The sequence below is a fragment of the Mustela nivalis genome (genome assembly GCF_964662115.1).
Source record: "Mustela nivalis genome assembly, chromosome: 11".
NCBI lineage: Eukaryota > Metazoa > Chordata > Mammalia > Carnivora > Mustelidae > Mustela > Mustela nivalis.
Genome location: NC_139030.1, coordinates 78,309,056 through 78,323,481, shown reverse-complemented (window position 1 = coordinate 78,323,481; position 14,426 = coordinate 78,309,056). Strand labels below are relative to the sequence as shown.

The 14,426-nt window shown below is 43.8% G+C and overlaps 1 protein-coding gene across 1 annotated transcript; it reads left to right on the top strand.

Moving 5' to 3' along the window:
* The first annotated feature begins 201 nt into the window (after positions 1 to 201).
* Positions 202 to 786, top strand: LOC309843860 (uncharacterized protein). Its single transcript, XM_082689802.1, has one exon. It carries the CDS (start codon positions 214 to 216, stop codon positions 622 to 624), a length of 411 nt encoding a protein of 136 aa, XP_082545928.1. The 5' UTR covers positions 202 to 213; the 3' UTR covers positions 625 to 786.
* Positions 787 to 14,426: the final 13,640 nt, after the last annotated feature.

Below are 14,426 nucleotides of genomic sequence, written 5' to 3'. Positions count from 1 at the left end.
GTGCTAAAAATAGCAGTGTTACCATGGCAAGGGTGTTCAAGAAGGAAGTAAAGGAAAGGTCTTGTGAGATTCTTCCAAGGAAACTGGACTGAAAAATAAGGGGGGGGGGGTGCCAGTATATAAGGGGCTCCCCCAGCAGAAGGCGACATCAGACCTTCCTTACCTCCTGAGTCTCCCTCCTCACCTCTCCTGAGTCCTTACTCTCCTGACACCATGGGGTGCTGTGGCTGTGGAAGTTGTGGCGGCTGCGGTGGCTGCAGCAGTGGCTGCGGTGGCTGCGGCGGCTGTGGTGGCTGCGGCGGCTGTGGTGGCTGCGGTGGCTGCGGTGGATGCGGCGGCTGCGGCGGCTGCGGCGGCTGCGGCGGCTGCGGCGGCTGTGGCAGCTGCACCACCTGCAGGTGCTACCGCGTGGGCTGCTGCTCCGCCTGCTGTCCCTGCTGCTGCGGCTGCTGCGGGGGCTGCTGCAGTACCCCCGTGGTCTGCTGCTGCCGCCGCACCTGTGGCTGCAGTTCCTGTGGCTCATGTGGCTGCGGCTCGTGTGGCTGTGGCTGTGGGAAGGGCTGTTGCCAGCAGAAGTGCTGTTGCCAGCAGAAGTGCGGTTGCAAGAAGCAATGCTGCTGCTAAGCGGCCGTCCGGCTTCTGGGAAGATGCTGCAGGTAACTGTCCCATTAATAAGATTTTCTTTCTTCTTGACAGTCCTCCCGGATTTGAATGTCACCAAGGGTGACATGACACTGGCTATCAGGCTAAGGAGTTTAACACAGATCGCCCGGTCCCTGATATCCTGCCTCTAAATGGAAAACACCAACACAATCCCCCATCCATCACCAAAGTGTGAGCCCAACAAAATAGAGTGATGATAGTTAATGCTATCCTTTCTTGAAATGTGACTGCTGAAATATGTGTGTCTACTCCTTTCCTCCTCTTTTGATGACTTCTATATCCCAAATCTCTGCTAGTTTCTGTTTCTGTAAACCTAAGACAATGATTTTCCTAATAAACCACATAAAACTGACCTTCAAAGTGTCACCAATGTCTCCTCTCTTGTCCTTACTCGACGGTGTCTCACTCAAGGATGTGATTACACCCATCAAAGTAAGACCCCTGGTGTTTGTTTGAGATGGGTTTGGGGTAAGTAATGAGTAACCTGTCAATAATAGGTTTTCATACAATGGTCATAATTTGGTGGCTTCAACTATCCTCCTGTGCAAGCCAGCAAAAAAATTCTGACAACACTGTATCAACACTCTCTCTCCACCTCCGGATTCCACTTTTCTAAAAGATTTTGATCTCGGTGTCTACAATCAGGGGAAATTTAATACCTAAAGCAATGTGTACTTACTTAGGTTTTAGTTATTTCTGTCTGGTCCTATTAACAACCTAAAATCTGACTGCATATTAATGAGAATTTTTATTCCATCACCAATACTAGCTAACTGTGTCTTTGTCAGGTTGTGGTCACAAAATATAATGTGATCACAAGAGAATAAATCTATTAGTAAATATTGTGAGATACCCAAGCACTTTCTTCACTTAGACTATATTCTGCCATATCAAAATATACTATAAGGACTTAAAAATTAAAATGTCATTATGGGAGAGGATGCCTGGATGGCTCAACGGGTTAAGCTTCTGACTTGATTTCTGCTCAGGTCCGGATCTCAGGGTCAGGGGAAAGCACACACCAAATTCCAGTGTTGGGGATGCTTCCGACGAGACCCTGCTGGGGTTCACAGGACTCAAGCAGAACTGGGTACCTCCTGCCTGGTGCAAGTCTGTGTTCACAGACACCCAGAGGATGGTGGGTGATACTGCCTGCTGGGAGGGGTGTTACTTGTTACCACTTGCCAGCTTTCACACTAATGTGTACATCAAAGGAACAAGAAAATAATACGAAATATCATCGTACCACTGGGGATCACCAACTCGGACAGACACTCCGGGCATGGCGGGTCACAGGAAAATAATCCAGGGCTCGGAACATTCCTGCACTAGCGGAAGGAGATTAGGTCTGAGTGATAAATGTATACTTCTGAGGATATAGGGAAATAAGACATTGGTACCAGCAGCATAATATATTTATAGATACAGCATATTTCCTGATTTTACAAATGCATAGAGAGTAATTACAAGGTGTTAGACACTGTTCTAGGCACTAAGAGTATATCAGTGAACAAGACATATAAAAAGTCTCATTCTCATAGACCTAACATCCTAGTTGTGGGAGTGAGATAATAACACTAAGGAAATGAGTATATCATATGGTATGTTAGAGACCAAAGATTGAACATATGAATGGTCAATGACCGAACCATATACAAAACAAAACTCTCACCTATAATCAGCAGCAACCAGGCAGGAACCCAGCCTTATCTAAGCAAGTTGTGCAGGCAGCCCATCTTCTACCTGCAGGTCAGATTTCCAGAAACCTGATCATTATCTCCAGCAAACAATCTAGGAAGTCAAGTAATAAATCCTGTAACAAGCAGCCCCAACTGGTCAGGACCTGATCAGTCACTGGCAGCTTCCCAGGTTTCTGTCCCTGCTTGTAACTTAGGACCAACTAGAGAGAGCCAGATATGGCCCCCTTCAACCAGTCACATAGAATGCCCTGCTGCTAGTTAGCCTACCTTCACCTTCCTCCGGCCACAGGCTCCCATCAGGGCACACTGGGAGCTTCTCCTTTTCCACCTGAAAGCCTCTGCCAAAATGCAAGACAGAATCCCTTTGCTGTAGTGAGCTCTGAATAAATAAACTTTGTTCTTCATTTATTTCCAGGAGACTTAACAACTCCACCCTTGGGGCGTATAGGAATTCTCCCACACATGCTCTAGCAGATAGATAAAAATTGTTTGGAGCAGCACTGTCCAAAACAGCAAAACCCTAGAAGCAACAGAAATCCCCCTCATCCAGAGAGTAGATGAACAAATGAATTTTAGTGTATTCACAGGAAGGAATGTGTATACATGTAATAAATCCCTGTCAAAAGAAAAGCAAAGAGAGGGTGAGCATAGGTTTTAAGGTAAGGACTACCCTGAGTGTAGGGGTGCAGAAGAAAGGGTTGGGGTGGTGAGGAACCTTTTAGACCTTGATGTCAAGGCTTTATCCTGTTATCCAAATAATTGGCAAACTAAATAAAGAAGACTATTCTTGGAGTATATTAAGAACCAGAGGTTACAGTCCATTGTTTTCTGTGCCATGGAGGTCCTTCAAAAATAAAGTATGGTAAAATGTGATGTCATGAGGTCATGGTGAAGGTGAGAGACATTTGAGCCCAGAACAGGAAGTGCAGAGGGAGTGAGGTGTCCAGTTGTCAGGGTCAAGAGCACTGTGGACTGTGGGGCTATAAGCAGAGGAGAGGGCTGGGAGCAGGTGTTCAGCAAGGTGGTGGGGGTTGGGGGTGAGGAATTGCATCTCAACTGTCAGTCCAGGTCATTGCAAACTTCAGCCTGGCTGTGGATGTCCTAGGCCCCCTGAGAAGGGCAAGTTAGAGAGAAGATCACCAGACTTTCTCTGCAGAAAGATTACTGTAACTTTACCTTGAGAATTGACGATGGCAGGGGTGGAATGGGTGCCGCTCCACCCTGAGGAAGCTCTTTTTGGGGGTGGGGGAGTGGAGGGGTCAGTGAGAGAGTCATGGGCATGAGGGCCTCAGGGCATGAGGACCTGGCCCATATTTCGATATTTCGTTGCTGTGCTGCTTTGAGCTGTTTGGGTAGAACTGTTTCTCTTCAGGCACCGACTTGCCTGGGGCAGGGGTGTGGATGGCAGGGGAGACTGGGGTCCTCTTGTTCAAGCCAATCATCACAGATGGTCTGGAGCACTAGCCTTGGGTCTCTAGAAGAGATGTTCCAGTTCAATTTTACCCCCCAATGAAGGAGAGAGTGGGAAAATGAGTACGACAGATTTACGCAGTTTCCAACAGAGGCGTGATATGCCCAGGCCACGTCCCCTGTGTTGCTTGGACTTAAATACTCCGAGCATCAGGAGGTAGGGCTGTTGGTTAATTGAGTTCTGAGGTCATTGTCCTGCTGTGACCCTGGGGGCAGGAGGCAGACCCTATCCAGGACGGTGGGAATAAAGTGGAATTTACCTTGAAGGGAACAGATTTTTCTCACCTTCCACCATCTGAGCCAGCCGGGACAGGTTTCAGAATAGGACACGGGGTGAGCCCCTGACTGGGGCAGGTGAATCCTTCTTATTTCAATGGAGTTGAATTGTGGTTTGTGACTCCCAAGGGAGCAAAGATGCTGGCGGGCCTCCTGAAGGAAGAGGAGGGGTAGGCAGTAAAGTGGAAGGAGGTGGGAAGAGGCACCTGCGTGTGAAGAGCCTGGCTTGTATCTGATCCTGGTTTAAATCTCGCCCTGTTATATTTGAACCTGCAGAGACTTGCCATTAGTTGTAATCTAAGGCCTGAAAGGTCATGGGGAATTATAGGAAGACTCTGCTCCACCCTTGGGATGGAGAGAGAAGGGAGTGGGCCCAGTGGTTGTAAGAACTGTGGACACCCATGGCGCTCTGCCCTCAGCCCAGCAGAGCGGGGACCCCTGAGAGCCAGTTGGTGGCAGCGGAGGAGCTCCCTGGTGATGTGGGCGAGGGGTGAATAGGGGCAGCTGTGCCTGGGTGTGGGATCTGGGACCCTAGGGATCTGTCAGGACAAGCTGAGCAAGAGAGTGCCCAGGGTAGTGCAGCAGTGACCACCTGAGGGACTGAATTCCAGCCAAAGCCTGGGGCAGAGTCAGCCATGATCACTCCATGTCTCCTGCTCCCACCCTCCCCTGGCCCCTCTGCTCAAGGGTGCACTCATGAGCTCTCTCTCAAACAAATAAAATAAATCTTCAAAAACAAAAAAATGGAATCCAAATGGTTATTATGCAGATTAAATGAGTCAATGCTTGGCACAAAATAAGACTTCAATAAGTGTTAGCTATACATTACATCTTTTCTCACTTCTGATTATTTCCTTGGAGCAAACTCTTAAAGGTGGACTGACTAGATCAAAGACTATCCATGTTTTGCTGATAAAAGTTATAAATTTGCTCTCTATAAAATGTTTATCAGATATTCCCAGCCACTGTGCCTGAGGGTTTCTCTGCAACCAACACTAGTTATGATTACAACAATGTTTTGTTAATATAACAGATGGGAAAATTAATGTTTTGTTTATTAGTGAAGTTCACTGTAAAAAAAAACTCACAAAAACCCAACCTTAAACTTGTATCATGAACTCCCATGGACCTAGCTTTAACAATAATTAATTTATAGCCAATTATTTTGAAACACATCTGTAAGAATTAAAGTATAGCCACAACACCATTGTCATGCCTAACAATTAAGAATGCTTCTTTTTTTAATTTTTTTTTTAATTTTAAAAAAACATGTAATTTATTTTTATCCCCAGGGGTACAGGTCTGTGAATCGCTAGGTTAAGAATGCTTCTTTTTTAAAGAGAGAGAGAGAGAAAGAGAAAAAGAGAGAAAACAAGCCAAGGTGAGGGAGGAGTTGAGGGAGAGGGAAAGAGAGAATCCAAGCAGGCTCCATGCCCAGTTCAGAGCCTGATTCAGGGTCTCTATCTCACAACTCTGAGATCATGACCTGAGCCAAAGCTAAGAGCTGGACACGTAACTGACTGAACCACCTAGGGGGTCCCTAAAAATAATTTTTAATTAATAACTCTTAGTAATTAGTTTTGTTTAAATTTCCCTATATATCTTATCTTTAAAACAGTTACCTTACACCAGTTAGAATGGCCAAAATTAACATGACAAGGAACAACAAGTGTTGGAGAGCATGTGGAGAAAGGGGAACCCTCTTACACTATTGGTGGGAATGCAGCCACTTTGGAAAACAGTGTGGAGATTTTTTAAGAAATTAAAAATAGAGCTACCTTATGGCACTGCAATTGCACTACTAGGTATTTACCCCAAAGATAGAGATGTAGTGAAAAGAAGGGCCATATGCACCCCAATGTTCATAGAAGCAATCACCAAACTGTGGAGAGAGCCAAGATGCTCTTCAACAGATGAATGGATAAAGAAGATATGGTCCACATATACAATGGAATATTACGCCTCCATCAGAAAGGATGAACATCCAAACTTTGGTATCAACATGGACATGGACGGGTCTGGAGGAGATTATGCTGAGTAAAATAAGTCAAGCAGAGAAAGTCAATTATCATATGGTTTCACTTACTTGTGGAGCATAAGGAATAACATGGAGGACATTCGGAGTAGTAAAGGAGAAATGAATTGGGGAAAATCAGAGAGGGAGATGAACGTGAGAGACTATGGACTCTGAGAAACAAACTGAGGGTTTTGGAAGGGAGGGGAGTGAGAAGATGGGTGAGCCTGGTGGTAGGTATTAAGGAGGGTACCTACTGCATGAAGTACTGGGTGTGGTGTATAAACAATGAATCTTGGAACACTGAAAAAATAAAATAAAATATAAAAAAAATTAAAATAGTAAAATAAAAAATAAAAACAGTTATCTAGTTAGGGTTCTAAGAAGACTCATGTATCCTTAGAACTAGCTGAAGCCTTTCCTGTCTATTCTAACCCGAGTTTCCCCTGCAGCCCTCTCTGTGTCCTTGCAATTTGTCTTTGCTGTACAGTGGGTTAGTTTTCCACGGCTGAGTTCTGGAGTTGGAAGACTCCATCTCCGTGGAATCATTAACACTCTGGAATTCCAGTAATCAGATCTAGTGGCCTGTTAGGATTCTGTACCTAGTTTTGGATAAGGTTGCTTCATTGGTGGTATTGAATTTTTCTATTAAGAGATACATCTTTCTATTGTCTCACTCTGTGTGATATTGGCATCCCTGGCTAGTCACTATGGAAATCCATGAACTCATTAGGACTGATTTTTCCTTCCTCTTCATTACTTGGGCTCTGTCTGCAGAGGCAAATATCCTCTTCTCAACTCTTTGGTTACTCTGAGGTGTATTTTACTTACAAAAGGCAGAGTAAATGCCTGATTCTCCACCCCACCATTTTTAAAAACCAGTTTCAAAACAATGTGTTAATTTTCTGGCATCTTCCAAAGATGACTATGAGGTTTACTTTTTATTTTTTGGTATTATTATGAACTCATGTATTTAAAAATATCTAATACGTTCAGTACATTGCACTTATTATTTTTTTTGATGCTCAAATTGTCACCTCAATGTGATTCAACGGAGTCATTGTAGCTTCCTGTTCAGGGTTCAACTTGTGCCTTTCATGACTAAACCAGGAATCACCCATTCTTCAAGGAGCCCTGGTTTATTATTATTTTAAAATGTGTGATTCTGTCCTTTGTACATTTTTTTCCATATGGATTTGTAAGAACTCTTTCCATATGAATATATTTATCTTTTGTCTGTCAGATGAGCATATATAGTTTTCCCAGTTAAAAAAAATATTGAGACTTCATGTTGAGTTATGTTAACATTTTTCTTATTAGTGAAGAAATGTTGAGTTCATATTGAGTTGTTGGCAGATGTTTAAATATAAATTGTACATATTGATATTTTTCTTATGAGTTTTGGTCTTGGTGCTATAATAAGCAAGACATTCCCTATTCTAGGAATATACAACTATGGGAGAACCCATAGTTTTTAATATTACATCATAGTTTTAATTTTTATATTTCAATATAAAGTATAAATATTGAAATATCTTTATGTAAATATTAAAATAAGAAAAGATCCATCTGGAATTTATGGAGATTTGGTGTGATGTAAAGTTTTTATTTAAAAAAAAAGTCACTGTTATGCTATAGTTATGCATGATGGTACCATTGACAAAAGCTAGAGTAAAAGTACATGGGACAGGCTGGATGATGGACATTGGGAAGGGTATGTGCTATGGTGAGTGCTGTGAATTATGTAAGACTGATGATTCACAGACCTGTACCCCTGAAACACATAACACATTATATGTTAATTTAAAAAATTAAAATTAATATTAAAAAAGAATACATGGCACCTCTCCATAATATTTTTAAATTATAAACCTATGTGATTATTTTTTTAAATTTTATTTATTTGACAGAGAGAGATCACAAGTAGGCAGAGGCAGGCAGAGGGAAGAAGGGAAGCAGGCTCCCTGCAGAGCAGAGATCCCGATGAGGGGCTCCATCCCAGGGCCAAGGGATAATGACCTGAGCCAAAAGCAGAGGCTTTAATCCACGGAGCCACTCAGGCGCCCCTACATGATTTTTAAAATAATGGAAAAAATATTTTTGTTGTTGTTGCTGTTGGTATCCCAGTTTATATTTCTATATGGTTAGCTAAATGTCTAATTGCTTAGGTATCTTAGTGGTGAATATGAGGAAATTAGACACAAAATTGGCTATTAAGTGGTCATTAAAAACAGTTTCTAAAAAGCAAATATTCAATATAAGGGCAATTATATACAATTAAATGGTAAGTCAAAAATCAGAATAAAACCTACGTATTTGTAATACTCTTCATTTTGTTATATAAATTCACAGAAAATAACATCAAGGTTATTAAAAGGGAAAGAATAGCTTAACAATGACAAAATCTGGTGGACATCATATTAATTAGCTGATTGAATTTAACATCACCACTAAAGGGTAAACAGACATCACATGCTTTCCAATAGCATGTTCTGAGGGGGGAAAAAATCACATGTGTAGTATTCCTGCAAATGTGTTTAACCTGGATTTTATCATGAGGGAAAAAATTCATTTTGAGGGTGATTTTGCAAGAACACCTTGCCAGGAGAAAAATAAAATGTTGGAGGACCATTCTAGATAAAAGCCAACTTAAAATACATCTTTGGTTAGAGCCAGGTTGACATTATTAAAATTGTCAATACAAATTATAAGGCATTCTTGGGATAGAGAAACTGAAGATTGCCTGTATTTACGTAGTAGCATGTATCACTATTAAGTTTCTTAAGTGTGAAAAGTGTGTGGTAGTTCTACGGAAGATCTCTTTTGGAAAATGCATGCTAGGGGTCAAGTTTGTTAAGGGTGAAGTTTCATGTTTGCAACTTATTCTCAAATGAAAGGGAGAGAGAAAACTAAAATTCTGGTGAAGTGTTCCTTCTTGGTGAACTTAAATGAGTGATATCTTATTGTGATATTCTCAGAACTTTCCTATAGATTTGTGATTCTCCAAAATAAAAATACTGGGGAAAAAAGTAAAGGCTAGAAAGCAGTGGCAGGAAATCTGACAGGTACAAGTGGTTATTACAAGCAGTGTTAACTTTCACGCTTAGAATTTTCTATATTTTGGGACACCTGGGTGGCTCAGTCAGCTAAGCATCTGCCTTCGGCTCAGGTCCTGATCCCAGAGTCCTGGGATCAAGTACCACATGAGACTCCTTGCTCAGCAGGGTTCCTGCTTCTGCTCTGCCTTCTGTTCTCTCTGCTTGTGCTTGCTCTCTTGATCTCCCTCTCTGACAAATAAATAAAATCTTTTAAAAAAGATTTTTCTGTATTTTGAAATTGTTTATAATGAGCTTACATTATTTTAAATTCAGAAAAAAATGTTTTGAAGGAAGGAGGGAGTCACCACTCTGTTTCCTCCATTTTTCTCTCTGAATGTTTCAGGTCAGTTTCCCCAGTCTGAAGTCATGGTAGATGGACACAGGGAAGAAGTGAGGGCAGCATTTCATGCCTCTGGGTGGCATCTCCCCATGTTTGGTAAAGCATTCTTACCAATGGACAGTGGAGCCATCTTCACTTCTGTCGTGAATGTGTTTGGGGACTAGCTCCTCTCATCTGGGTGTGTTTCCTTAGAAATCTGAGGGACAGTGCAGGTCCAATTCCCCAACTAAAGAGCATCTTAAGGACGAATAGGAATTTGAAAACCTGAAGAGAACAAGTTTAGGATGGATTATTTAATGAAACCTATAGATTTACGTAACTTGATTATAAGACTTTCCCGATTGTTTCCCAAATGGCTTTACTTTCAACCCAAAGTCTGAGACATTGAGCACTTTGGTCAGTTGGAAGTCAGAGACACCTGTGTCCCATACAGCAATGAAGGAACTGTCATTGTCACAGGCACAATTTTGCTTGGACTCTGTCAGCCTCAGGTCCAGAACCATTTGTGTAATTGAAGAGACACAGTGAGTCCCCTGAAGCAGAAGAATTCAGAGCACCTCTCTCTTTGGGTATGAACATTCCCCGAAGCATTAGTACTTCTCTGGGGAGGTGATGTCACAGGAACACTATAATGCTTGGGGGTACTCATGCCATCCAAAAGCCTGTGGGGTTTCCATCAGTTAGGTTTTTCTTTCTAAAATCACCCTAATGCATTTCGCCCCCCTCCCCCCCAGCCACCCCACTCATGCACACCTTGCTGATAACACCTTTCCCTTGACTGCATGTTATAATATTTTGGGTAAGTTTGTAGTCACATAAATGATCTTGTTGAGCTCTCAAATCACCCCTTCTAAGTCCTTCTAAGTTCACAAGAATCTCACCCCTCTTTTTAAAAATTTTATTTTATTTATTCATTTGCGAGAGAGAGAGTGAGAGAGAGAGAGCACGGAGACTGAAGATGTGGGTCTGGATCCCAGGACCTGGAGATCATGACCTGAGCTGAAGGCAGATGCTTAACTACCCAGACGCCATGGGATCTCTCTCTCTCTCTCTCTTTATTTTATTATTTTTTTAAAGACAGAGATAGCAGGAGAGAGCTCAAGCAGGTAGGGGACGGAGAAGCAGGCTCTCCACTGAGCAAGGGAGTCCGACCTGGGACCGGATTCCAGCACCCTGGTATTATGACCTCAGCCAACGGCAGATGCTTAACTGACTGAGCCACCCAGTTACCTCAGAATCTCACTCTTTTTGACAGCTGTACAGTATTCTGATGTATAGCGATAACATTTAATGTGACCTCAATGGTAGACATTTAGGTTTTTTCCTGGTCTTTAACTACACCACAGAGAATAACCTTGCCAATTATATATGTCTTTGCCCAAGATATGAAATTTCTGTGTTGAAAGAAAGGCATGTGCTTTAAAAAAAAATGTACAGATTGCTACATTGCCATCCTGAGAAAGAGTACCACTTAGCATTCTCACCAATATTGTAGAAAAGGGGCAGTTTTTCCATGCCCATGCCAACAGGTTGCTATTCATTTTTCAAAGATAGCTAGTGGGGACTGGGGGAAAAAAAAAAACAAAGAAAAAAACTCCTCAAGAGATTTTGAAGGCCACACTTCCTCATTATCCCTGTCCATGCTTATTTCACGCAAGCCGATTGTGGTGGTGTGTATGAAATCCTCTATGGGAAACCCCTTTGGCAAATGGGATGGCAGAGTTTTCCTCAAAGCTTCATAGCTCCAAAAGCTGATTTGTGTACATTTCATGTGAAAATAAACTTCTACCTGAGGAGCAGTATTATGATTTCCCGTCAGGGAATATTTAGGTTGTAAGCAGACCTGAGTTGGCTAAAAACTTGTGGCTCTAAATCTTTGGTGGCTAAACCCAAATTTTAAATTCAACTGAGGAAATCCACTTGTCAAAAGGACGCCATTCCCAAGTCAAATTTAAATTGTATACAAAAAAATCTGTATTTTCACGAAATTATTTTGCTTTGGAAAGATGCACATGGATGGCCACGATAGACCTCCTGATGCCTGAGGTAGATTTTATCAAGCTCTGTGTGTATGCTTCACTATTACTGTCAGTTTACTTAAGACCTTCTTGAAAAAAATTAAAATATTTCAGGTTATAGTATAGATTTGAAACAGATAAAATAATGAAAAATATAATGCTGGCTAAATTTATAGAAGTAGTTGGCATTCACAATAAATGCGGGCAACCCCCGTGGAGCCCTTTCTTCCCGGCTCAACACCACCCGTTCATCCTCCCTGAGAGGTGACCACCAAATGAGAAGCTTTTGGAAGTCAATGTTTTAAGGATGACCTAGAAGAGTTAATTAGAGATTATTAGTACTATAACTAGAAATACAAAGCAGCAGCTGAGAAATCAGGAATCCATTGTACTTAGAGATGAGAAAGGCAGACCCTGATGAACAGCCATGAACTCAGAGTAAAATGGTCCTACTGGTCTGACCTCAGGGCTGCTGTGGGAGGCTCTTCTGGTGTTGGGAAGGGCTCACATCCTTTGGTTTAATGATTCCTTTTGGTTTAGATTCTTCTGAGGTGTGAAATCATGTGTCACTCAAAGCAAAAAGAGATGAAGCGCAAGCAAGGTCCCAACACAGGGCCCCAGGCGGTAAATCTCTCACAGCCAGGCAAGTAGCCGGTGAGCAGCAGACCTGGATAGGCTGAGCGCGTGTGCCCCCCATGACTACTGCCTGGGGCAGGTGCCAGGCCTGCGTCTCCCAGGGTCAGCCGAACTGCCAGCATCAGCCCAGCGCCACCGCCACCAGCGCTATAGATGATTGATCAAGATGTTCTCCATCTTTCTCCCATGGTTTCCTTATATGAGACCTTTGTGCTAGTGCTTCTAGAAAGTGAAGACTCACCGACACTCTTGAGTGTGAGATACTTAACGGAAGATAAAATTCCAGGACATTCTGGTGACAGGGAGACAGTGGGAGCAGACCGATGGGATGGAGGGGAGCCCTAGCGATGGGAGCAAGTAGACGCCCCAGCAACACCTGCACACCCCCGCCTAGCAGCAGCACTGCTTCTTAGAGCAGCTCTTCTGCTGGCAACAGCCCTTCCCACCTGCAGCCATGGGAGCCACAGCCATAGGAGTCACAGGAGTCACATGAGCCACTGCCACAGGAGCTGCAGCTACAGGAGCGGCGGCAGCAGCAGACCGCAGGGTTACTGCAGCTGCCACCACAGCCACTGCCGCCGCCACCATAGCCACAGCCACAGCCACCATGGCAGCCAGAACAGCTACCACCACCTCTGCAGCCACAGCACCCCATGGTGTCAGGAGAGAGGACTCAGGAGTAGAAAGGAGGAAGACTTAGGAGGTGAGAGCGGACTGATGCTGCTTTCTGCTGGGGGAGCCCTTCAGGTACCAGGTCTACAGTTCGAGCCAGTGCCTTGTTGTGTACCTGTCTTTCCAGGAAAGGTCTCACGGGGCCTTTACCCCCTTCCTTGTTGAAGTCTCGGTCCCTCAACCTTGCTAATTTTAACCTTAACTGGTCTCTTAAATCTATATTTGGATTAGAACATACTTCTAAGAGGTGTGTGCCCATGAGGATGTACACGTGTATGTATTTTTTGCCCCAGGGCCTCCCCCAGTGCCTTGGTCCCTGTAAGTCATCAGTGGACAGCTGTTGAGTTCAGTAAGTGCCTGAAATATTTAAGAACAGTCCTTACATTTTTATAGCCATGGGGTCTGAGTCTAGAGTCAGGTAAAATCCCATGTTTCAGTATATACTTCTTAGTCATCATGGGTTCAAGGAAGGAAACAAACACACACACACTGTGTTTCTCTCCGCTGGGTTTCACCACACACCTCTCTGTTACAAAAAGCTTTCTGAAAGGATAAGTGAAAACTGGATTGAAAAGAGAAAAAGTAGGCACCCCTAAATGTATTCTGTCTCCCCTTAAAACACAGATAGGCGTTTTCTGGCTCCCTGAGACTCTTCCTTCACAAGAATTGATTGCTCATTCACATTTTCTTAAAACGTTGTATGATCTCAGGCGCTAAAGATTTAATTGTGGGCAGCCTGCTCCGAAGTCGTCGGTGAGTGTAGTTTCTGCTGCTGTTTGTTAAATGACTGAGGGAACAAAACATAAGAAAGGTTTTGTGGGGGTGGCTCGCTTTCTTTCGTGCCTCTCTCAGTTGAAGACTGGTGGCCAGGACCCCATTTCAGACCAACCAAGGCCAGGAGAATTTTTCTTTTTCTTTAAGATTCTTATTTATTTATTTGACAGACTGATCACAGGTAGGCAAAGAGACAGGCAGAGAGAGAGGAGGAAGCAGGCTCCCAGCCGAGCAGAGAGCATACTCGGGGCTCAATCCCAGGACCCTGAGATCATGACCTGAGCCGAAGGCAGAGGCTTTAACCCACTGAGCCACCCAGGCGCCCTGAGGAGCATGTTTATATGCAGTGATCGCTCGCCTGGTGGCTGCCTCTGCAGCCCTGGAGAGCCTGCGGCTGGGACCAGGCCTCCAGAAGGGCTGTTCTTGCTGGATTGTTGTGAGAACCCACCTCCTCCACCCCGGACAACCTACCAGACAGGAAGCCACCCCTCCACTCCATTCTATCTCCGGCTTATGCTGCAGCTCTGGAGGGGACATAACCTGGCTCTGGAGGGTCTGCACTCCCCTGAGAATGCTCCTGTCCCTGGATTTGCAACGGACACCTCTTTTATAAACTTACCTTTTGAAAGCCAGAGAAGGAAGACTTCGAATGCCCTTCCGGATCTACCGCGGGTCCAGCAGAAAGCTGTCAGGATGCTTCTGGCTCTCCATGTTGGTTGCCCTGCATCGTGGGAAAGCCCTGCCGTGGGCACGGGAACCCCGGGA

What these genes read in the sequence shown, in the direction of transcription:
- LOC309843860 (XM_082689802.1), top strand. Translation starts at nt 214, where the DNA reads ATGGGGTGCTGTGGCTGTGGAAGTTGTGGCGGCTGCGGTGGCTGCAGC.